Source organism: Protomyctophum parallelum (genome assembly GCF_964188405.1).
Source record: "Protomyctophum parallelum genome assembly, chromosome: 21".
Classification (NCBI taxonomy): domain Eukaryota; kingdom Metazoa; phylum Chordata; class Actinopteri; order Myctophiformes; family Myctophidae; genus Protomyctophum; species Protomyctophum parallelum.
In genome coordinates this window covers 28213218-28236206 of record NC_139713.1, presented here as the reverse complement: position 1 = coordinate 28236206, position 22989 = coordinate 28213218, and the positions used below count along the sequence as shown (strand labels likewise).

General features: G+C 40.9%; 2 protein-coding genes across 3 annotated transcripts; both read left to right on the top strand.

Moving 5' to 3' along the window:
- The first annotated feature begins 551 nt into the window (after positions 1-551).
- dgcr2 (DiGeorge syndrome critical region gene 2) lies at positions 552-18263 on the top strand. 2 transcript variants are annotated; one of them, XM_083793775.1, is made up of 11 exons: positions 552-1128; positions 3660-3692; positions 4878-5000; positions 7580-7666; positions 8167-8377; positions 9627-9703; positions 10098-10280; positions 10661-10864; positions 12688-12840; positions 13229-13465; positions 14662-18263. In XM_083793775.1, the coding sequence occupies exons 1-11, from the start codon at positions 1047-1049 to the stop codon at positions 14904-14906; spliced, it is 1635 nt and encodes a 544-aa protein (XP_083649901.1). In that variant the 5' UTR covers positions 552-1046; the 3' UTR covers positions 14907-18263. The 2 variants fall into 2 exon arrangements, with proteins under 2 accessions (XP_083649901.1, XP_083649902.1); XM_083793776.1 differs by lacking the exon at positions 3660-3692.
- A 1168-nt stretch (positions 18264-19431) lies between these two features.
- Positions 19432-22651, top strand: car15 (carbonic anhydrase 15). Its single transcript, XM_083793592.1, has 7 exons — positions 19432-19826; positions 19916-20092; positions 20355-20500; positions 20633-20725; positions 20907-20973; positions 21067-21227; positions 21615-22651. Exons 2-7 carry the CDS (start codon positions 19999-20001, stop codon positions 21837-21839), a joined length of 786 nt encoding a protein of 261 aa, XP_083649718.1. The 5' UTR covers positions 19432-19826; positions 19916-19998; the 3' UTR covers positions 21840-22651.
- The last annotated feature ends 338 nt before the right edge of the window (positions 22652-22989 follow it).

Below are 22989 nucleotides of genomic sequence, written 5' to 3'. Positions count from 1 at the left end.
CCAGGGGCCGGCACCGGTTCTGGTGAGCCACCCTGCGTCCGAAATGGTTGAGTCTCCACACCGGGGTGCGAATTCGGATTTTTAAGTGGCATTTCTCCATCGGTTTTCCGAAAAACGCGGCCGGTGTGCAACCACCTTTACTGTGTGGGGGTCCCCAGGGCCAGGGGGTCACTCTACTGTACTGTACTTGTCTGTCACACCCGAAATCATCATAGGCCCTACAGTTGGAGTGTGTGTGTTAAAAAGGACACAAGTGACACTTGGTTGTGAAAAGCAAGCAAAAGCTATTTTCGTGCTCGGACCGACGCAGCCAGCCAGGGATAGACCCAGGGACCGAGGGACCCACATAGGCTGTCTATAGGAGTGGTTGCACCACTCAAAAACAGACTAAGAAAAAAAAGGCGAAAACGTATAAAGCCATCATAGGCCGATTTGATTTAGCAGCATTTAGCAGCCTGCAGACACTCAGACAACACAGACAGAAAGCAGTTGTCGGTGTCCGTCCGTGCTTTCAGCCTGGCGGAGACATTGCTTTTTCGGATCATGTGGTACAGTGGTGGAGGAGTGGATCTAGTTGAACTGAACTCCTCCAGTTGATACACAGTAAAACCTGCAGTGTCAATTCAACCATTTGTACGGTAAATCTGAGAGAGTGTAAAGGATCCATTTGGTTAAAAGAACACTCGGTGTTTGAGTGTGTAGCCTGGCTGAGGCTGTGTTGCGTGTTTGGGATTGTTGTGATGGGAGGACGCAGCCATCTTGGTTCCAGAATCCAGACTGGCCAACGTTCAGCAAGAGGACGGACGGCGTAAAGCAGCCAGTTAACAGTTAACAACCTTATGGCTACATTCATTTCATAAACAATGTGTGTCGCTACCTGGTAATAATAGCACGTTTTACACTGGATTGGATGTCTTTATGAATGGATCTACGTTTTACTTGGCGTGGAGGTTTGTAGAGCCACATCGGACGACGTGCGGTGCGGTGCAGACCTCGGTATTTGTTTTTTATTTCTAAGTAGAGGAGTTAATATGAATGGAGGATAAATGTTTCCGAAGGCTGACAACAGCAGTTTCGTCCTCCTCTCTCTTCTCTTCGTCCTCACGTTGACGGACCCACCACGGACAGGTACTGTCTGCACATAGGACTACTTCCCTAATATGTATGCAAGAGAGATTATTTACACATAAGAACAGCAGCTGCAGGCGAGGCCCGTTCATTAAAGCCTCGGTGCTCAAGTTGCTGTTATGCCTGTGCACAGTGATACCAGATCAGTACAGTCAGTCAGGTATCAATCCTACAGTGCATGGTGAGTGAGTGGTCAGACTCAGAGACGAGCTCCAGTGTGAGGTATATGCATCTGAAATCCATGCTCCAATTTGAGATGTTTGCATCTGAAATGTATGCTCCGATTTGACATAATATGCAATGCATCTGAAATTCTGAAATCCATGCTCCACAAATTCAGATGCATGCAATCCATGCTCGAATTTAAAATTATGCTTCAATTTCAGATGTCATAGATCCAAACATGATTGGTCTCGTAGACCAGTGCTTAATTTGTCAACCAATGCATTATTAGGACACAGACCCCCATGTCATACAATCAATCCATCATCTATGAGAGCCAGCTGTGGGACCCCAATCTACAACGTAAAATCTGTGTAAATAGAGAGCATAGAAATGGATTCCTGAGTTACAGACCCGTAAGGGTCCATTTGGTTCATAATCAAATAATTTAGCTGGGGCCCCCCCTGGAATCCCCCCAAAAGCCCTGGGGGGGCCCAGACCCTACACTGAGAACCAGTGTCATACACAGTATATACAGTACAATGTTATCTAAGGTGACTTAATGACGCAATTCATGTCATGTGGCAGCCACTAACATCCCGCCTGTGCAGAGCACTTTGATTTCTAGCCAGTTGCATTCTCAGTGAAAACCTTTCCTTGAACCAATTGAGATCTTGAAATGCCCCCATTAAAAAAGATAGATTACCTGGCAGAAAGATTAGCCTAAGATAACGATACGTCATTAGGCTATTAATCGACACATTTCCCTGATGTTTAACCTTCCAAATGCTACCCAATTTGAGTCATTGGATTGTCATTGTACCAATTTGTTTGGCTCGGATAGGATGATTCTACAATACATGCATCATCATGATGCATGCCAACATGCTCTTTAGTTTATTCTTTACTCTTCTACAGAAGGCAGTCAGCACTAATACATTACTCCTTTGAACCTGTTTGCAGTGATGTAAGGATTGTTGAGAACACCAGGCATAAATCAAGTTCATTTACAGTAGCTGGGATGAATGATAACCTCTTAGTGGACCTATCCCAGGCTTAATATATTTGAGTTGCTTGGCTGAACATGACCTGTTGTGTGGCCTGTGTTTTGAAACTCCACTGCCTGGTGTTTGGATATATACTGCTCTGGCTTTCAGAGTAAAGAAACTTCTAGTGTTCTAGTAGTGCACAAATAATTATATATCAATTTATGAATGATTGGGTGCGGGTAGGCCATTTTGGTTCTAATGTTGACATTTGAAAATTATGTAAAAGGTTTGTTGGCCTGGCAACACGGGAAACATTGGAATTGGAAATCAAACCTAGGTCATTGCTATTCCCATCAATTCAACTGTTTCTAGATCTGCTCTGCCCTGCCTTGGGTGATGGGTCTGGCTGTTCAGGCAATGCCTCTTGGCATGGTCCTGTCAGTTCAGCAGCCACAGTGAAAAAACAAAAAATCTACCCTACCACCACTATGATATTGCAATCTAATCTATGTGAGGTATTCTCAATGATATGGGTTGTCTTGTGTGCTTCTACACGTTTTGAGCAGATATGAAATGAGGACCGACCAGGCAGCTGCAAGCCTTTACTTCCATACAAATACCTGAGAAGTAGGTCTAGCTGATAAACAGGAGATTAAGCTGTCTTAGTGGGTCTAAATAAGACAGGCTCTTGTCTTGGATTTAACTCCTTTATGGTACAGACTGTCACAAAACTATCGGTGCCCAAATGTTTCTGCTTGGATCGTCAACAGTGTTGTTTGGTACACAGATGGAACAACAATCACAGTCTTGAAATAGTTTAAACCTATTATATTCTAAGTGTAGTCTATTAGGCCTTCTGTTTAAGCAAACAAAGGCATTGAAATACTTATAATCTATTTTCTTTTAGTGAAGTATATGCCTTTCCGTCTAATCAGTAAGTAAGGGCATTATCGAATGAGTCTGTGTGGTCCAGAGTAAAAATTACCACCTGAATCCCTTGAACAGATGGTTTAGCCACTTGAATCCTTGAGTATCTATTCTGGTGGGAACATTATTTTGCCAAAATGGCAGATCCAAGGTGTCGCGACAGGTTGTGAGCTTGTAGATCAGCTATTTTCAGCAAAGCTATTTAATGTGCCCATGGGACTACGGTCAACTAAGTATACTCCCTAATAAGAACAGTGACAAAATTGCAGAGACACATTCATTGTAGGGTTGAATCTCTTGACTTGGCACATAATTACTTGGTCAGTAGCACAGTAGCAAAATCTTCCACTCAGGCCTTCAGTTTGACACAGGTTGTATTGTTAATTCATCTAGAAAGGGGACCCATTGAAATCAGGGTAGTTCATCCTATTCTATCTATCTTATTTGTTACAGGTCCACGGCTAACTCTGGCAAGATTATTGTCAGGTAAGCAGTATCCTTGTAGTTAGTGTCCATTGCAAATTTATTTGTATATAGTACAATTTTCAATTCCATGTCTGTAGAGTGTACCCTGCATACTCGTCCCTTCAGCTTGAACAGTCGTTGGTAACGGCTTTTTATTTTGTTTGTTTTTTTCCCTCCGCTTTTTTGCAATGGTCACACAGTTTATTTAGTGAGATAAAGAGTCAAATGGTATTCATTGAAACAGCTGTGATTGTTCTAGTCTACCATCTCTGTTTGGGCCCCCAGCCACAAGAACTCTCTGACCATGGTTTGAAATGTGAGGCAATGTTAAATCCTGTGTTTAAAAAAAAAAAGTTATTAGGATAATAACATAATTTATATTACCATATTATTGACGTGTCATTGAATTATAATAACTTTGATTCAGCAGTTCACTCTTTCTTTGAGTTTCCAAAATGTTTGTTCGCCATCTGTAGACAAACATCCACTGGAGCACCTAATTTATTGATTGATTGAATACTTTAGACAGAAATGCAAACAGCATGAGGTACAGTCAGACATTTAGGCTAAAAGGTTAACACAAAAAAGTTCCGGGGACTTGTTTTCAACTTTTCATTGTGGTCCTAGATTCAATTCATCAACATAGCATAAAAATAACACAAATGCGTAACATCACATTTTATTAACACAAGCTATAATTTTAACTAGCAAATACCTCAACAACTAAAGCGGACACAATATTAGATATATCAGTTTGAGACTCTTATACCAGATCACTTATCATGTGAGGCTTGACACAGACATTGTGATTCTGTGGCATGTCTTATGTTAATCACACATGGCACAGAGATGTTGACCCACTTAACACAGACTCTGCCTTACTAAGGCATATACAAATAAACAGATCAGCCTATATAGGGGCATATTGGTCAACCATTATTGGTCTATGGCTAGCAAAGCCCTGTTGCTGTTGTAGCTCAAAGGTCATTTGTTAGCGTGGATGACTGGATGTGCTTGTTTTGTTTTCTCTAGGATTATCTATTCATTGTACTTTGGTGTTTAGGAAAATAGTACATGAACACAACCATGTTTTCCCTTTCCCTTATTCAGGCATCTGCAGAATTTGTATTTGTATTTGCTTTCTGTAGAGGTAAAGCATAATGATGTCAGAAAGTCTACATACCAACATCATATGTTGTGTTTTAGGGCGGCGCTGCAACCCTGGGGAGTTTGCCTGCCGCAGTGGGACAATGCAATGTATCCCAATGTCCTGGAAGTGTGATGGCTGGACAATGTGTGAAGACAAGAGTGATGAGATGGACTGTCCCCGTGAGTACAACACATTTAAGACATTGATTACCTAAATTGATTGATTGATTCATTGAAACGATTCCAATAGGAAATATTCTGAAACCATGACGATGATCAATTGAAAAAGTGAATCAAATCAGTCATGGACATAATATGTCTAGACACTCGAATGTATTATGAGGCGTTCTGTTCCTGATTTTATGTAGTTATTGGTGGTCCATTTGAGGTGAGCTTAGATATTGCAGTTGTGTGTTGCTGCCAGTGATGGAAATCCTATTGTTTCTCATTAAAACCGGGAAAGCATGATCTCATTTTAGATTTTTGCGTTGGCTATTCCAAATAGCAGATATACAAGCTCACTTCCTGCCACGTTGCAAGCTTGTACATCTGCTATTTCCTTTGTAGAATTTGTAGAATCGGCCTCAGGACAGGTCTTAATGGGTTAAATCCAGTGAGAACTTATCCCTGGATCCGTGACCACATAATGGGAATGAGAGGATTGAGAACACCATGTGACCTCCATACAGCAGCAGCAGCATGTGTCAATATTGCACCTAATTTATGTACGTTGTTGTGTTACCGTGTCGCTTGCCAAAAAGAACTGATTCTCAACCTACAAATCTGCTAGTTTTGTTTTGTGACACAGGCATGCAATGTAGTGTATTTATAATTAGAGGATTGGGCTTTAATGTTCAGAGTTAAGTTTTGTCCATGTTTTGAGTACCCATCAGAGTTGACAGAACTATGTTATCAGTTGCTTAAGTTTTGAGAAAATGGGGGGGGGGGGGGGGGGGGGGGGGAAACATTTTGACGACGTATGCGCACTGGGGCATCGGTTGTGTGCCCCCCTGATTATTAATAACATCTAAACATGTAACATGTAAACACAACATGAACATAGTACTGCATATCGCATTCTCGCCTAGAAATATACAAAAAACACCATTGATTACATTATAGGAAATAATTGTTGCTGTAACATAACCTTTAATCAACATTAAATTACAGACCGTTAAAATTATAGCATCTAGTCAAGATTATCACTGTTTGTTTGTTTTTCACCCATATTAACAAAGAATGCCTGCATCACAGTACTATGCCACCAAATGGAGTACTGTCCAAATTACTTGTGTAGAATGTATCTATGGCATTCATTTACATCCAAGATGGTACTAGTACTAAGGATTCCTAAACTATTTAAGACAAACAATATTGTTTGCTGATGGATGAGAATAGGATATGGTTCTGCTTTATTCTTCCTCATAACTATGGCATCTTCCTTTTTTTTTGTGCTTATGAGAGGATACAGATGGATGGGAGAACATGCACAGCATGGGTGCTGTTAGCTGGAAATTAAATGAATAAAGGGAGAAGCTGCACACTCCTGTAGATACAAGTGATATATTTTATATGTTTTGATTGTTTTGCCCATAGCTAGACAGTTGGTAACAAATTTGTCATTTAAATAATCTAAAACAGGGCTTGACAGACAGTAGGGCTGCATGGTTCTATCTAAAATCACAATTTTACTCACTAAGAATTGAGACACAATTCTCTCACACAATTCTTATTTTTTCAGTAAAACATTTATTGCACTTTTAGTCTTACGGTAAACATAAGGTGCATCCCCTGGACATGAATGACAGTGACAATGACAATGATAGTACTGTATGTTGCAGGGTCTTACCCCCAATCCAACATTTGATACTGAGTGCCAAGCAGGCATTGGGGTACAAGTTGTATGGTCTTTGGTATGACTCGGCTGGGGATTAAGCCTATGACCTCCAAATCTCAGGGTGAACACAGTTCAACACACTGACCACAAAGCCACCGAACTGAGCACTGCTTGCAAGTTATGACTCCTTGTAAATCCACACTGGAATGTTCTCCTTTCACTTCTGCTCTCACCACAGGGTTTGTCGCTCATTTCTTTAGCCTGGAAAGGTTCTGTCATACGCTCTCTGTCAAAGTCTGTACAAGACAAGTAGGCTAGTGGTAACTTTGACACGTGCAGAAATAGATCCGTTAGATCATGTTAGATTTGTGACAATCTTTCAAGAAATCTCTAAGAAGAGAATACCAGCACTCATGGAACTGTCCTTTTAGTTTAAGGAACTTTATTCTTTTATAATGCACAGTAGTATGCTGCAGAGCAGACAGCACAACGTACGCGTTTCGGTGTATAGCCTTCGTCAGCGTTGCATGCTGTAATCAACGGAAGTGTCACATTTATAGTGTCCGTAGGTGCGACACCTTCCCCTGTTTGTGTCGATAAACAACATTTAGCCAACAAGAACCTAAAAGTGATATTGAGACGGATTGGAGTCGTGCAGGCTTCCTTGCTTTTAAGATTTGAGACAATGCAAATAGACTTGAATGAGGTGAATATTTCATTGTGTGGTTTGCTTTATATTGTGCAGAATGTGCACGACTGACAAGGAGAAACAAGAGAGTAGCCAGCACCGTTGAGTACAGTCTGTGACTTCTGTCTACTAGCCACTTTCTTGTAGAGCTGTTTAGTTTGGGGAAATCCTCTGCCCAAAAGTTCTGAGCGTGCCAACTAAATTTTGTCCACTTCTCAACCTATTCTTTCACAGCTATGAAGGAGGAGAGGGTTCGCTTTGGCAATGGCTATGACCCAGTTGAAGATGTCATTGGTGTGGCACAGCCTGTGCGCTTTAACAGTAAGAATGTACCCAAAACATTCTCCAATTGTTAATTTTACTTCACAAACATTACAGTGTACTGTTGAGGTCAATATTATACTTTCCCTTGAAAGTATAATATTGTCGCTGTCACGCCGCAACCGTACCCATATTTCATGTTTTTATGATTATGATTCTTTTCTGCCCTATTTTATATCGTATGACAGTGTCACACTGTAGCGATGCAGAGATTGTATATTGGCTAAATTTGCTTTAAAAAGAAAAAGAAAAAACCTTGTAATGAATATAAAAATTAGTCTGTCTGTGGGTTTTATAAATATATAAATATTAAGAATAGCTTGAGAAAGAATGATATGCAACTACATTTTGTCATTGGAACACAGGTTATTTTTCCATTACGTGAAAAGTAACTATTTTGGACGTTTTCCGCCCGACAGCGCAGAGATATATACAGTATTTCTTTTTCACTCTATATTGATTTGGCAGACTGCAAACACATCGTCCTAATCTCTTTACAGAGAAGTGTCCCAGTGGGTGGCACCACTATGAGAAGACAGCCAGCTGCTACAAAGTGTACCTAAGGAAGGAGGACTACTGGCAGGCTGTGGATACTTGTCAGAAAGTCAACGGCTCACTGGCTACCTTTGTTACCAATGAGGAGTTGCAGTTCATCTTGAAGATAGAGGTGGACTTTGATGATAAGGTCTGCGAGCGCAGAGACCAGTGCAAGTAAGTCTTCATGCTTTCATCTGCAATCCATTGATGTCAATATGTGGTTAAGTTTAATAAAAGAGATGATTTTATTAGTATATATATCATATAATTTATATGCCACAGGACAGGTGTAGAGGAATTAATGTTGACAGAAACACACACACACACACACACACACACACACACACAGTTTTGGACAGTGATTTAATCGTAATGGCGTGCTAATAACACAAAGTGGATTAGAACAGTGCGCATGCTAGTGTGCTATGGAGATGATAGTCCAAAGCAGTGGTTGCTCCCACTTTGTGGAACACCTGGTAAATGGTAAATTTATATAGCGCCTTTATCCAAGGCGCTTTACATAGATTGTGCATCAATTCACCCATTCACACACACATTCACCGATGGCGGCGGAAAACATGCAAGGCACTAGCCAGCACATCAGGAGCAATTTGGGTTCAGTGTCTTGCTCAAGGACACTTCGACACTAACTCTGGGGGAGCCCGGGTTCGAACAGGCGACCTTGTAGTTGCCATCCAGCCACTCTACCCCAGAGCCACCGCCCTGCCATTTGGATTAAAAGAACTGTCGTTTTAAAAACATACTTATTTCGTAAGCATTATATATTATGACGTGTTTTACTTATATTCGCACATCATTGTTTTGCTTTTCTATTGTTGTTTTTGTGTTGTTTTAACCTTGCTTTTTCTGATTGTTTTACCTTGTTGACCACTGTACAGCACTTTGAAACATTGTTTCGAAAGGTGCTCTATAAATCAAATTTACTTAGTTACTTACTTAGAAAGCCCCCCCGCATATACGTTTGCAGCATCTGTAATCCCATAGCCTGAACTCCTGAAATCAAGGTCACATGCTATCAATCAAAATAGATAAATTGAAGGATGACTATTGATTTGGCAGAATAGGACATGGGTGGGCAATTCTGCAATGAGAGCTCGTAATACCTACACGCCATTTTGTCATGAGACTAAAAGATAGTGATTGATTCCCAAGATGAGGAAACCAGTTGCATTGTTCTTGGTTTCTCTTAACACTGTAAGCTAACTGTTGACAATCATCAGTACCGAGTCACACTGCATGACCATGGCACAAAATGTCTGACACGGTCAGAACTCTGTTGTAGCCTACAAGAGCGTTAATACATAGCCATCCTTGACCCCCCCCACCCCCTCTAAGCAAATTAAGTGGTGATATGTTTACGTGATGATTTATAAGATGATCATGTTATGATGTGATTCTTTAGGTTTTGGGTTGGCTACCAATACGTGATCACCAATCAGAACCACTCCCTTGAGGGTCGCTGGGAGGTCGCATATAAAGGTATTTCAAGTCAAGTCAAGTTTATTTATATACTGTAGCACACAAGCGAGGACTCAATGTGCTTATTTCAAGACAGGAGGGCACTCAAAACCACTCAAACCAGTAGCCTCACTCCTCCTCAGTTCAGTGGTTCTCAAAGTCCTTGAGGGGTTTCAAGCTGGTTCCAAGAAAATCTGCCATCTAAAAACAAAATGTTCATTATTTGGAGTATTTCTGAACGGGGCCATAAATACATTAATTCCTCCCTACATCGCGTTTTAATTCATATGTTATTGTTTCTGGATATTGCACTGTACTGATTTAATGTCACTGGTTTTGTGTGCCTGTAGTCAGTTTGCATTAATTATAAATTTTTTAAAATATATTGCTTATGTTGTTATCCTTTTCTTAAAAGGGCCAATGCAAGTGTTCCTGCCACCCGAGGGCCTTCCTAAATTTGGGGAGGCATCCCCTACACAGGACACTGTCTTCTGTGCACAGCTCCAGCGTTTCCAGATCAAAAACATGAATGAGCGTGGCCTGCACAGTTGGCATGCTGAGAACTGCCACAAGAAGTTCCCCTTTCTTTGCAAGAGGAGTATGTGTTTTGGCCTTCAACTCAAACCTCAGAAGGCAGTTATCTAGACTTAAGCCTGAGTTTAACCTAATTTATGCTCCACCAAGTGCCGGAAATAGCAGACATACAAGCTCACAAAGTGTCGCATCCGTGTAACGTTGTGAGCTTTTCAGCTATTTTCGATGAATCAGGCTTTATACTTAGTCCAGTACGTGTGTTGCCCACCAGAATTGCCCGATCTACAAGCTCTCGACACGGCACCCTGCGAGCTTGTAGATCAGATATTTCTAGTGCGCAACTAAGTATAACTTGGGCTTGAGTCAGCGTTATGTTTTTTCATAGTTCTTTTGTCTTACACTTGACATTTATTTCTATCACTTGACATTTATTTTCTCTAACAGGGCAGACATGTGTGGACATAAAAGACAACGTCGTCGTCGAGGGCTATTACTTCACCCCGAAGGGTGACGACCCGTGTCTGAGCTGCACGTGTCATGATGGCGAGCCAGAGATGTGTGTGGCAGCGCTGTGTGAGCGGCCGCAGGGCTGCCAGCACTTCCGCAAGGACCCCAAGGAATGCTGCAAGTTCACCTGTCTAGACCCAGGTACTTCCACAGCTTGACCCATTCTGACCTGAGATCAGATTCTAAAAATGTCTTCCACAGTTTTCTGAAAAAGCTATGTTTCTGTGTCAGTCGTTCTTTGATTTTTCAAAAATAGCAGACCTACAAGCTCTTAGCGCGACACTCGGTGTGCGCGCTATGAGCTTGTAGATCTGCTATTTTTAAATGGCTAAAGCATAACGTAATGCTAACACCAAAATGGGTTAAAACTGTATTTCACATTATTGACAGTTAATTAACAACCTACCTGGCCTGTGCTCCTAGGAATCTCTTTCTCTGTCACAGTGGTTTTACCTGTTCTTTCAAGATTTGCCTATTGGCATGACTTTTTGCCATGCCAGGGTTCGAGTGAGTGGTATTGGCTAAACAGAGGGGATTGTGGGTCCTTTTGGTTGCTAATGCTGGATGTTAGTAGTTTACAAAAGTTAGAAAAAGATGGGACATAGTTTTTCCAAGTAAAAAAAATACCGGTAATTAATAATGAGCTAATCTTGTGCAAATCACAAGGTGGAGCTCACAAATGAATATTTCTTTCACTAATAGCTGTTATATTTTAGTTTCTTTGTGCTATGACATTTGAGAATTTATTTAGTGAATGTAGTTCAGTAAAACTACATTATTACTACATTCTTCTTTTATCTGTGCACTAACAAAATGTATTTTGGTTAACTGCATTTATGCTAAAGAATTACAGATTACAGATCACTTTGTGTATATTTGATATTTGTTTTCTTGCAATTGTGGGTAGTGTACAGACAATAATTTTACTCATTGTCTCCACCAGGCCGAAGGCATGTGGGGAGAGTATGTTTTGCACTCCGTCCGTCCGTTTGTGTGTCCGTCCGTCCGTCCGTGTGTCCGTTAGTAGCTAATCTCGGCCACCGTTAACCCGGTCGATGGCAAATTTTGCACACACACTCCCTGGATGCCAACGATGAATCTCTGCCCCAAACTTTCCAGAACGGCCTGTTATAGCGCCACCAGGAGGCCGCTTTGTGCAAAACAAGTTTTTGCACAGTACACCTACAGATTTTGTCCAAACATCACGCAAATTGGTACACACACTCCCTGGATGCCAACGATGAACCTCTGCCCCAAACTTTCCACAACGGCCTGTTATAGCGCCACCAGGAGGCCGCTTTGTGCAAAACAAGTTTTTGCACAGTACACCTACAGATTTTGTCCAAACATCACGCAAATTGGTACACAGTCTCTCTAGAGCCATTCAACCAAACCGGTCTTTCAGATTTCTCAGACTCCATCCTGATTGGTTAAGATTGGCTTCCAAAGTTCACAGGAGTGCTCAGTTTCAAACAAAATGCTGCAAATCATGAACACATCGCGTGATTTCCGTGAAATTGTGCACCCACATTCCCACTAGGCCGAGGACAAAATGCCACATGAACAATTTCAACTCAGCCTCAAGGTGGCGCTATAACTGGCCGAAAAGTGTTTTTACCTCTAACTGCACGGATCTGTGGATAACCTGGTGGAGACCTGTGCCCAGAAGGGCACTTTTTCTAGTTTACACCTGTAAACATTATGTGAAATTAATTACTTGATTATGAATTGAATTAATGATAGAAAATGACAGAAACAAACCTGTGCTGCTGAGTGGAAAATCTGATTAAAACGTGTCATGAAACAAAATGTTTCATGCATTCAGAGACAAAATTAAATTAATCATTATGAAGAATCTGAAATGTACTCATTTGGTTAACATGGGATTGTTTTGTAATTGCTGTAAATGCAGTAGGCATCTGAATTAAGATTAAGAAAGTTTGTGTGCCTTTTCTCTTCTCCAGATGGAAACAGTTTGTTTGACTCCATGGCTAGTGGGATGAGGCTGATTGTCAGCTGTATTTCCTCCTTCCTCATTCTGTCTCTGCTGCTGTTCATGGTGCACAGGCTCCGCCAGCGGAGACGCGAACGCATTGAAACGCTCATCGGAGGAAACTGTGAGCATGGAGCCTCTTGCAGACTCACACAAACCTCACATTTCTATGGCATGTAAATGAGAGATTTCAGCCTGTCAGCAGCTGTTTATGTAGACACCTCATTCCAGACTGGCCTTAGCAAACACCACAAGTTTAATACAGTTAATTTTCTCCATCCTTTCTTTCCTACATATCTGCTGTCAAATGGAGCAAAAATAATCAATAACAATAATTATGCTGGGACACCCAATAGCCAAACGGTGCATGGGCGTAAAATACGTTATTCCAAATGCCAAATGCCTTTCCTGCCTCTCTTCTTGCGAGGAGAAATTATATTTAATAAATGTCCTTCAACATTGCTGTATCTTCCTCATCTGCTGTGCCTTTTTCATCTGCTCTCATTCCTCAGTGCATCATTTCAACCTTGGGAGACGAGTCCCAGGCTTCGACTATGGCCCGGATGCATTTGGCACTGGCCTCACTCCACTGCACCTGTCCGACGATGGAGAAGGGGGCGCTTTTCATTTCCAAGAGCCTCCACCGCCATACGCAGCCTATAAATACCCAGACATCCAACACCCTGATGACCCCCCTCCTCCGTATGAAGCCTCCATTAACCCAGACAGCCTCCTCTATGTGGACCTGGGTAGGCCCAAATTCCTGTTTAAACACCATTTTATATTTGGGCTATTCCAATATAGCCATTCTACAATCTCACAACTTGAGAGTGAGCTTGTAAATCAGCGATTTTCCAATAATTGTGTTTCTTGAGTTTCAAGAAATCTTGAAAATGTGTGAAACGTTGATGAAAAATAGTTACACTAGGGTTTAATGTGACTAAACGAAGTAGTATTATTTACAAATATGATAAATACAAAGGGAAGTTTCCTTGTGGGTGTTGATTCATAAGGCATACTTTAGAGCTGGGTGATATATTGAAGATCACAATATTGACATTGTTGCTGTCGGGCAGAAACCTTGTATCTCCTTATTTTGGCTTTGTTCATCAATGAATGCACTACATTGTCATAGAAGACCAATTAACACTAACTTCTAAACACGACTTGCCTGAGTTAATTAATTGTAGAATAGCTTCACTGCGAGTTATGTTTTCATTGTTTAATCCACGTTTGTATTCAGTTTTAAGTCATACTTTTCTACACTACAACAAGCGATTACACCGTTTTAAAGTGGATTTTCATGACAAGCAAATCAGTGGTCGGTGCAGTGGCTGTTCAAAGGTCACTTTAAACCTAAGCAGGGAGGCTTGAAACACGACAGTTTAATCAACGCAGTCGTAAGTGTTAAAAGTACAAACAAGAGCTTATGAGTAAAAATAACTACATTGGATCAGTTGGAACATGGGTAGTTTTCTTTCCTTCTTTTTCCTGAAAGGTAACAGTATTGCCTGGCCCTAGGATAGCTAGCCCAGCAAGCACGGTCAGGACCTGGACCAATTAGTGATGTCTCTATTGGGGCCAGATCAAGTCAAACCAAGACTAGTCAGATCTGGCCCAGAATATCACCTGATTTCAACCAACATAAATTCTGCTCACTAAGACAGATGTCCCTGGAATCCTGGATGAATCAGAGAGAGTCAGATCGAGGCCAGATCAACTTAAGTCATATCATAACTGGTCAGATCTGGCCTAGAATAAGCTATATTATTTCAATGTCCTGGAAATGACGTAAAGAACGTCCCCATATGGGCTGTGATCTGGCCTAGTCCTGAACGTCACCAGAGTCACTGGGGGACGTCATCATAACGTCGTCATGACGTTATTTGGCTTGCGGGGAGTCATTTAGCTATCACTGATACGTGTCCTCTCTTGGTTCATTCAGGGCGTAATGGAGTGGCAATGATGCCAAGCCAGATGATTGCCATGGTGGATGGGATCCAGGTAGTCAACCCAGACACCACTGTCCCTGTGACAGACTCAGTGCCATCTTGTCAGCAGCGCGAGGACTCCATCGACAGCAGCACCCTACTGGTGGGACCTGATACCCCCACCGGTGGGCCCCCCAACCCCACCGACTCCACGCCTGCAGACCGCAGTAGCAGCTCCTCCCTCAGCACTGTGGTATAGGAACTGTGGATGGGCAGAAAATAAATCTGCATTCTGAACTTACGGCTGGGTAAGGCTGGGTAAAGATTTGGGCAATGGGTTGACTGCAAATGAGAGGATTTTTATACAGTTTGTACATATCATGTTAGCAGAAAGGAATAGCTTTGTACCTTAGCTGTCCAATCAAGAGTCTGTACTTGTACTGATGATGCAACCTACAGTACTGACCAGTTGGCCTCGGAGACATGGTGAGTGAGTCAGAACAAGACAGTTTTTCTGCCTGGTGGTAGGGACGACATGGCAATCTGAGGGAGCGTAAAGGACTATTTCTGTACAAAGAAGACTTAACACTACGAGGGGCAAGACTGCACATTTGCTTCTAGTTTCCATTGGACAAAGCTTTTGTGCTTTTGAAATGTCTGCGATTCAGACTCATGTTCAAGATGCCCTGATCATGTAAATACTCCTCCAGGTCTGTGCCTGTTGATTTTGTTGTACTTGTTTGTCAGGTCCCAATACAAGGTAATAATGAAGGCGCAACATTCACACCAGCATTTGTTCCTTGTGATTTTTGTCTGCGTCTTGCCACTGTTGAAAAGAACATGCATTTTCGACTCCCCGTTATATCATGTAAGGCCCACTCATTAGCCCTCCGTGCTGCAGTGTGTCTTGAGATCAGGATTTCTACGCCCCGAATGAAGTACTTTTTTCTCTCACTTTCTTATCAGTGTGATACATCAAGCCGCGTTTGGGGTTTATAGCCCACATTTGCAGTGGGGGACAAAGGTTTTGTAGTTTTGAGACTTCAAGTGAGAGGTTTGTTAAACTTGCACACATGAGGTATGGTTAGTACTGGTCCAAGCTTACTTCTCTTTTGCTAAAATGATTTAAAGAATGTTGCTTCCCCCCCTCCTTCCCATGGTCAATGTTTTTATTTCTTTGCTGATCATTTATGACTTTTAGGCTGTAAACTTGGGCAAAAGCTGTTAGGAATTGATGTCCGTTGTAGTTTGTCCCACATTTTAGAAAAGGGATTGTATCCCATTATAAGATTTTAAATAACCACTTACACAATAACTGTTTCACTCAATGAGATATATGCAGTTAGTCTACCTTTTGTTATTTTACATTGTAAGTCTTTACTTAATAGCCATCTTTAATATTTCAACATGAAATCTTTGAGATGCACACCCCTTCATTAGGTTTTCTTTACTTTTGTTTATTCTTCCGGCGGCAGGGGGTGTATGCCTTTACTAATATTGCTGAACAAATTTAGCCTATTTTACAACTATCTGATTTTTTTTTTTTTTTTTTTTTTTGATGCTGCCCATTAATCTATGATGCATTGTTTGTGTATGATGGTATATTTCTCATCTCAGTTACTTGGGTAGTGTATGTGGTGAAGATTACTGTACTGGATATTAGCTGTATACCATTTATGTTTGGTGTTGATGGGATCTTTCTAGTCTGTTCATGGGAACGACCTATCATGACATATGTTTTAATGATATTTAAAAACAAATTAGACTCCATTGCGACAATCAGATGTGATTCACTCAACACGTGGAATAAAGTTTTAAGCCGTTATATTTGTTCACCTTTCGGCCAAATAATTGAAAAGGATTTATTGACTGGTGTGTAAAAGCAAAGCACAAATGCTCCTCTGAGGTTGGTCACCCCGCTGCCAAATGTATACTGACCCTCTTGTCAAGATGCACACTGACTCCGCGCTTGAGTCACTTCTGTGGAAACCTTAGTTAACCACTTGAAGCCTGGCGTCCCTATTCTAGAGCGAACATTCAGCGACAATTTGCAAGTTGTAGATCGCCTATTTTTGGCAAAGATTCGTCCACTGTCAGGCAAAAAACCCCTGTATCTTTTGTTTTGTTTTTTCACATAAATTTATGTCCTACTTTGAGTGTCATGTAAAAGTTTTTTAAGCTTGTTATTTTAGGTATTTCTGAACAATGTTGTTCCATTTCCTGACATAAGGTTTCCACCTGACGTGATGAGGTTTATGTGGTTAAATTGATCACCACCAGCACTGAAGTGGCTTATGATCTACCTTGAGAAAAAGCAGCATGTGTGCTTGTGAGAAAATCCCCAGTGTTCGGGAATGCCACTCTGGGAGTGTTAAGTGACCCATAAGTTGACACTCCTCTAGAGTTAAACTGTGCTGGACAGTGTCCCCCATGTTTGAATGTACTACTGTAGTGTATTGTTATAGCATTCTTTGATGCTACTATAAGTAAGTAAATAGATCAGGAAGATGCAGGACTCAACAGTCAGGATTCAAACTTCATTATTTATTGTAGGTGTCATTACAACACAGTGTAACAGCATCTCCGCGTCCCACCTACTGTACATCAATGTCCCACACACACTTATATTGACGGGCAATGTCCACAACAGTAACAGCAGATGGTCACTAGGCTCTCTCCTAACATGGACATGGGCCTAGTTTAGGTGCAAGTCCCATTAGTGACTTTGCTTAGTTTAAGATATTTGTAAATTGATTGGGGTGAGTCGTCAACAGGAATCGAACAGGGGATGATTAGCTGATGACGTTAAATGATCTGAAACCTCGGTTTAGTGTGTGTGTGTGTGTGTGTGTGTGTGTGTGTGTGTGTGTGTGTGTATATATCAGAGAATTCATAGAATAATAGGACAAATGCAATAAATGTACAAACAAAAAGCTGGGTTGTAATGAGACCTACAATAATGAATGAAGTTTGAATCCTGGCAGCGGTTGAGTCCTGCATCTTCCTGATCTGTTTACCTACTTATAGTAAAATCAAAAACTTCCATAACGGTATGTACCATTATTATTTTTTGCATATTGTTCAGAATTAGTTCATATTTTTGGCATAGACAATCCATTGTGGATTACCCAAGGAAAGCAAGTCTAATGAATCGTTATGTAATGTGTGCATGTGTGTATGGGAGCTTGTCTACTGGTGTGGATTGTGTTTTTTGTTAGTTACTTTTTCTTTTTTTATTTATTTTAATTTTTTTTACAACATGATCTATGGCGCATGTATTTATCTTTGGGCATGCTGTGGGATTTATTTTTTATTAAAAATAATTCATCTAGTTTCAGGAGTAGCTCTCAAATACTTAGTGTAATAACTCCATGCATTGAAAACCACTCACAACTTAAACTGCAGCACTTACACTTGAGTTTTATCATAGACTATGGTGGTGCAACATCAATTTTTGTGTTTATGTACAATACAACAAATGATGTGAGTGATTGTCCTTTATTTCATAGCTTTTAAATTGTACAATGTTTTGATCGAAGGGGGAGGGGGGGGACTTGTATTTTTCTGAGGTAGATGTACATCTAATCAAATGCCAAATAAATTTGACCATGGACAACATCTGTGTCAGCAGGAATGGAACATACATTGGTATCATATCGACATTTTGGCTGTTTAATTGTCGTATACAGCTATACAAGGGAAGAAAAAGAAGTACCGGAAATTGAACAACAGTACTATATACCTATACAACTATCCTGCATTGAAATGGAACAACAGTATATACCTATACAACTATCAAACAAGGTGTCTCACCGTATGTCACTGGTATGCAGGAAGCAACACCACTAGTGTCTCACATGAACCTCAACCCTATACCAACTATCTTCTGTCGTAATTTGCTAATATCCCGCGAAAAGAAGATCTACAAGCTTACACCATGCAACAACGTGACACATTTGTGAGCTTGTAGATTGGCTATTTTCGGTCTAGAGATTGTGTCGGGTGAAAAAAGGAAGGATAGACCCCGGTCAACAAAGTTTATAGTGTTTAAGTGATTAAGTATGTTGAAACCTACATGGATTTAGTGTCAAGTGTCTGTGAGCCATTTGACTTCAAAGGAAATCCCTCAGTCTTAAGTGACCAATGTGGGAAATCCCCAACAGTGGCCATTGACCCCCATAGGGAGAAAGTTTAATTCCTGGAACTTATTAGATACGTTCAAAGATGATTTCAAGAAAATTGATATATCTTACAATGACTCATGACATATTAACTTTAACAGAGATAGTGATATCCTTTTTGGAGGCTATTGTTCAGAAATAAAGCTTCTTTGTCCGTGCAGGCCAAAGTGACGTATTGACTCTATCACATCATTCATCCCTGGATTGTAGACAAGTAACTAATGCTTAGTAATGGTCACTTGCAGCAGCACGGAATGACCATGTAGCTTTGAATTTATATTACTGTAGTGTGTTATTTTGAAGTTTTTAATGTAATACATCTGTTCACTTGTAAAGACTGCTTTTTAAATACATATTTTGGTCGTCTAATGTAAGGGAGCTAGAGATATTTTTCATATCTTGTCCATTCTGTGATGTAGGCCAATATTACATTATAAGTTGTGTTATTTAGGCCCTTACTAATTTAACAACTTGGACATCCACCCTTCCCCATGAGCTGAATGGGTTAGTAGCACTTGTCACTGGACATCTGTGATGATGGGGGTTGTGGGGTGGGGTGCTCTCCCTCTCCTTGCATCAATGAGCCTGTTGAACAGAAAAGATCACTATACAGGCAATGACACACTTCACTGATCATCCCAGAAGAAAAAAAAGAAAGAAAGAAGAAAACGCTCAGCATTCATTCCCATTCCTATTTAAGCCTGACACTTTCACTGTGCTTTGTCTACCTCAGCTGCCTAGTAAGACTCACCTGGACTTGTGGGTCTGTGGAGTAATTTCAAAGATGATTTTGACAGCTGCTATTTTGATGATTGCCATTGCCTTCTCTGAGTCAGGTAACAACAACGTTGCTTGTAAGTACAATGGTTTGATCTGATCATTTTTGTAAACTCAACATGTGAGTGAGTAAACAAATGATGTAACATGACTGATCTTTATCCACTAATTCAATTTAGATGCTATTTCAGAAGACTTCTGTTATAATGGGAGCCATTGTGGTAAGTAACTAGCTTTTAACTACTGCCTCATTTCCTTTAATACAGAATGTATAAAAGACAATGTTTTCTTTTTTCTATCATATCTTCAGGTCCTTATGCATGGGGAGATAGCTTTCCATCCTGTCACCCCTTGCTTGAAGAGCATCACTCTCCCATCAACCTGGACTATCACATGACTAGAAATGATTCGTTGGAAGTATTGCATCTAGAGGGATTTGATACTGCCCAGAAAGGTCAATGGACGCTTAAAAACAATGGACACTCTGGTAAGCTGTGTATTTTATAGAAGGTTGGCCTGTGTGCGTGCGTGCATGCATGTTTATGTGTGTGTCATGCATGTGTGCACGTGATGTGCGTGGATGTGTGTGCAGTCTGTGCACTTGGATTGTGAGGGCCAAATATCCTCAAAAGTATGTTGAGTTTGGTTAAATGGCATTTACAATCTTGTGTGTGTGTGTGTGTGTGTGTGTGTGTGTGTGTGTGTGTGTGTGTGTGTGCGCACGCGTACGTACACACACATGTGCACAGTGGTTCTGGAGGTTGGCAGTGGCATGTCAGTAAGTGGTGGAGGTCTCCCTGGCGTGTATCACACCATCCAGCTGCACTTCCACTGGGGAAGCCCGTCCACTAACGGCTCAGAGCACACAGTGGACAGACACAGATACCCAATGGAGGTACGGTATGGTGGTATGGTGGTCTCTACACGGCCACCAGGTGCTTTTTATCGATCGACAAAGTTCTCCTTTTGAAAACTACAGATGTGACTTCACTTCCCTGTGACCTATGCCTCTAATTGTCACTGACAGATGCATATAATCAACATGAAGGCCATTCATCCCAATTTGTCAGCTGCCTTAGATGACCCAACTGGCCTTGCAGTTCTTGGATTCTTTATTGATGTAAGTTAAAATATTTTTATCTAACCACTTCAAGGTAAGGTATGGTGTGTGTGTGTGTGTGTGTGTGTGTGTGTGTGTGTGTGTGTGTGTGTGTGTGCTTGTGTGTGTGTGTGTGTGTGTGTGTGTGTGTGTTGGCACATCATTCTGCATACAAATCTTTACCTTTCTACTTTTCTTGCAGCTTGCTTATGCGGAGAATTCACACTTTGGACACATAGCCCGAAAACTTTCTTCTGTTACCTACAAAGGTCAGAAGAAACACTATAACACAAATAATCAAAACTGGTTTTATTGCTTATTTGTAACTCGGGCTATTTGTGTTTTTGTACCTTTTTCACAAGGTCAAGCAACTTCGATCAAGCCATTTCCACTAATTAGCCTTTTGCCTGAGCATAATATGTCCCAGTATTACCGTTATCATGGTAGCCTGACCATTCCACCTTGTTCTCAAGTGGTCTTGTGGACCATCTATGAAGTACCCACGTACATCTCATGGACTCAGGTGGGTACCTCGCCCTATAAACAACTGAGCAACATCTATACAAGGGGCTAATCAAGACATTGCCCTAAACGGGTTAGTTCAGATTTCTTTTACTTAAAGCTGTAGGAAATACTTGCCAGTGGTTGCGAGTAGGCTACGACTGGAGAAACGGGAGAAACCATGGATGGACCATTTCCATGCGGCTTATCTCCTAAATTGATCTGATGTAATCAAAACTTTCTTTTGGGCCTTCAGTGCCACGTACCTCTAATAGACATTCTCTGAATTATTTCATAAGCCTTCAATAGACTTATTGATTAGTAGGCTAGCACATCATACTTTTAGCATTGTTATTATGAAGCTTACATTTATTTATCTGTCCTAAGAACATGTTCTTTATTTCTTCAGTTTGACCAGTTTGCCTCTGGAATATTCGCCACAGAGGAGGATGCAGAGGATATGAATCCACTGCAGAACAACTTCCGACATGTCCATCCCACATTCAGTCGCATTGTGTATGCATCCAAAGATGCCAAACTCCTCACTGATACAGCTAGTCAATTCTGTACTTCAGCTTCTTCAGTACTTATATTTCAAATAGCTTTGATGAGAGAATTTATCTGTGGGCTTTAGCGTTGAGTTAATCCTTCTAAATTGGCCATACCACCCAAGACCAAAAATATATAGGCTGAAGGCTCATACATAGTCTGGATTTTCGGTGGTTAGGTGACGACGAACTACAACATGACATTACAAGCCGCGGTGAAGAGCAAACCACCGCCACCGCTCCAGCCCTTCTCTCTGTTTTTACTCACCACCGCTCAACGTTATTTCAGCTCCGGTGGTCACCTCACCACCGAAAAGTGATATGTTTTTGATATGTGATATGTTTTTATAAAAACAACAACAAAGTATTCATCTCTATGTTCATTGCTACACAAATCACACCCGTGTGAACTTAGCGGTGGAACTATACTTTTGTTTATTGTTATAGTTACTGTGTGTTATAGTTACATTGTGACTGTGTGTTATAATATTGTGTTATAGTGTGTGTGTGGTGCCTTGGAGCCATGCACAGTTGTTGACACAGACAGCTAGGGGTCAAAGGTCCTACTCAGGACGGATAGACAGACACACCTTGAAGCATGGGCATTGGATATGGTGTGCCACCGCTCAAAAAGTGTTTGTTAAGTAAGACGGGGCTCCTCATATCTCCAAATATGTACTAAATAAATAGATTTTTTACTAAATACCAAATACCAATTTTATCCAATCAGGACTATAGGAGAGAAGATCCCGCAAAGATTATTGATCAGCTTCATTTTTTGATTAATCACTTCCAATTTCATCTGTTTATCCTGTGTCCTGTGGGAGTTCTCTTTCCTGATTGATGGAATTGATATCCCGACCTGAAATTGTATTTTCTATTTATTAAGTGACTGGGAGACCTCTGAGCAAATGCTATAGCATTGATTATTATCAGAATATCTATCTAACACTTAATAAAGTCTACAGAACCCAGCAGCACTTTGTTTATGTTTGTTTATATTACTCAATTACCCTCAAAACAAAATGTGTGTGTTAACCCTAGAACACTACAGTAAACACGGTGATTTTCACCCGGACAATTATATTTTTGTAATTTTCATAATGTTGCTGATGTCTGAGGTGGGTGGGTCTTTCACCTTCATGATGCTCAGTGACATCATAGAAGGTATGTTTCCCATGATACACCCACTCCCAGGAATGGGTGGACCAAAGGAGAAGCTCCATTATTCTTTTT

What these genes read in the sequence shown, in the direction of transcription:
- car15 (XM_083793592.1), top strand. Translation starts at nt 19,999, where the DNA reads ATGACTAGAAATGATTCGTTGGAAGTATTGCATCTAGAGGGATTTGAT. An exon ending in TAAAAACAATGGACACTCTG is followed by an intron (nt 20,093 to 20,354) that starts GTAAGCTGTGTA and finishes ACATGTGCACAG; the next exon opens with TGGTTCTGGAGGTTGGCAGT. An exon ending in TTCTTGGATTCTTTATTGAT is followed by an intron (nt 20,726 to 20,906) that starts GTAAGTTAAAAT and finishes CTTTTCTTGCAG; the next exon opens with CTTGCTTATGCGGAGAATTC.
- dgcr2 (XM_083793775.1), top strand. Translation starts at nt 1,047, where the DNA reads ATGTTTCCGAAGGCTGACAACAGCAGTTTCGTCCTCCTCTCTCTTCTC. An exon ending in CTGGGAGGTCGCATATAAAG is followed by an intron (nt 9,704 to 10,097) that starts GTATTTCAAGTC and finishes TTTTCTTAAAAG; the next exon opens with GGCCAATGCAAGTGTTCCTG. An exon ending in AACGCTCATCGGAGGAAACT is followed by an intron (nt 12,841 to 13,228) that starts GTGAGCATGGAG and finishes CTCATTCCTCAG; the next exon opens with TGCATCATTTCAACCTTGGG.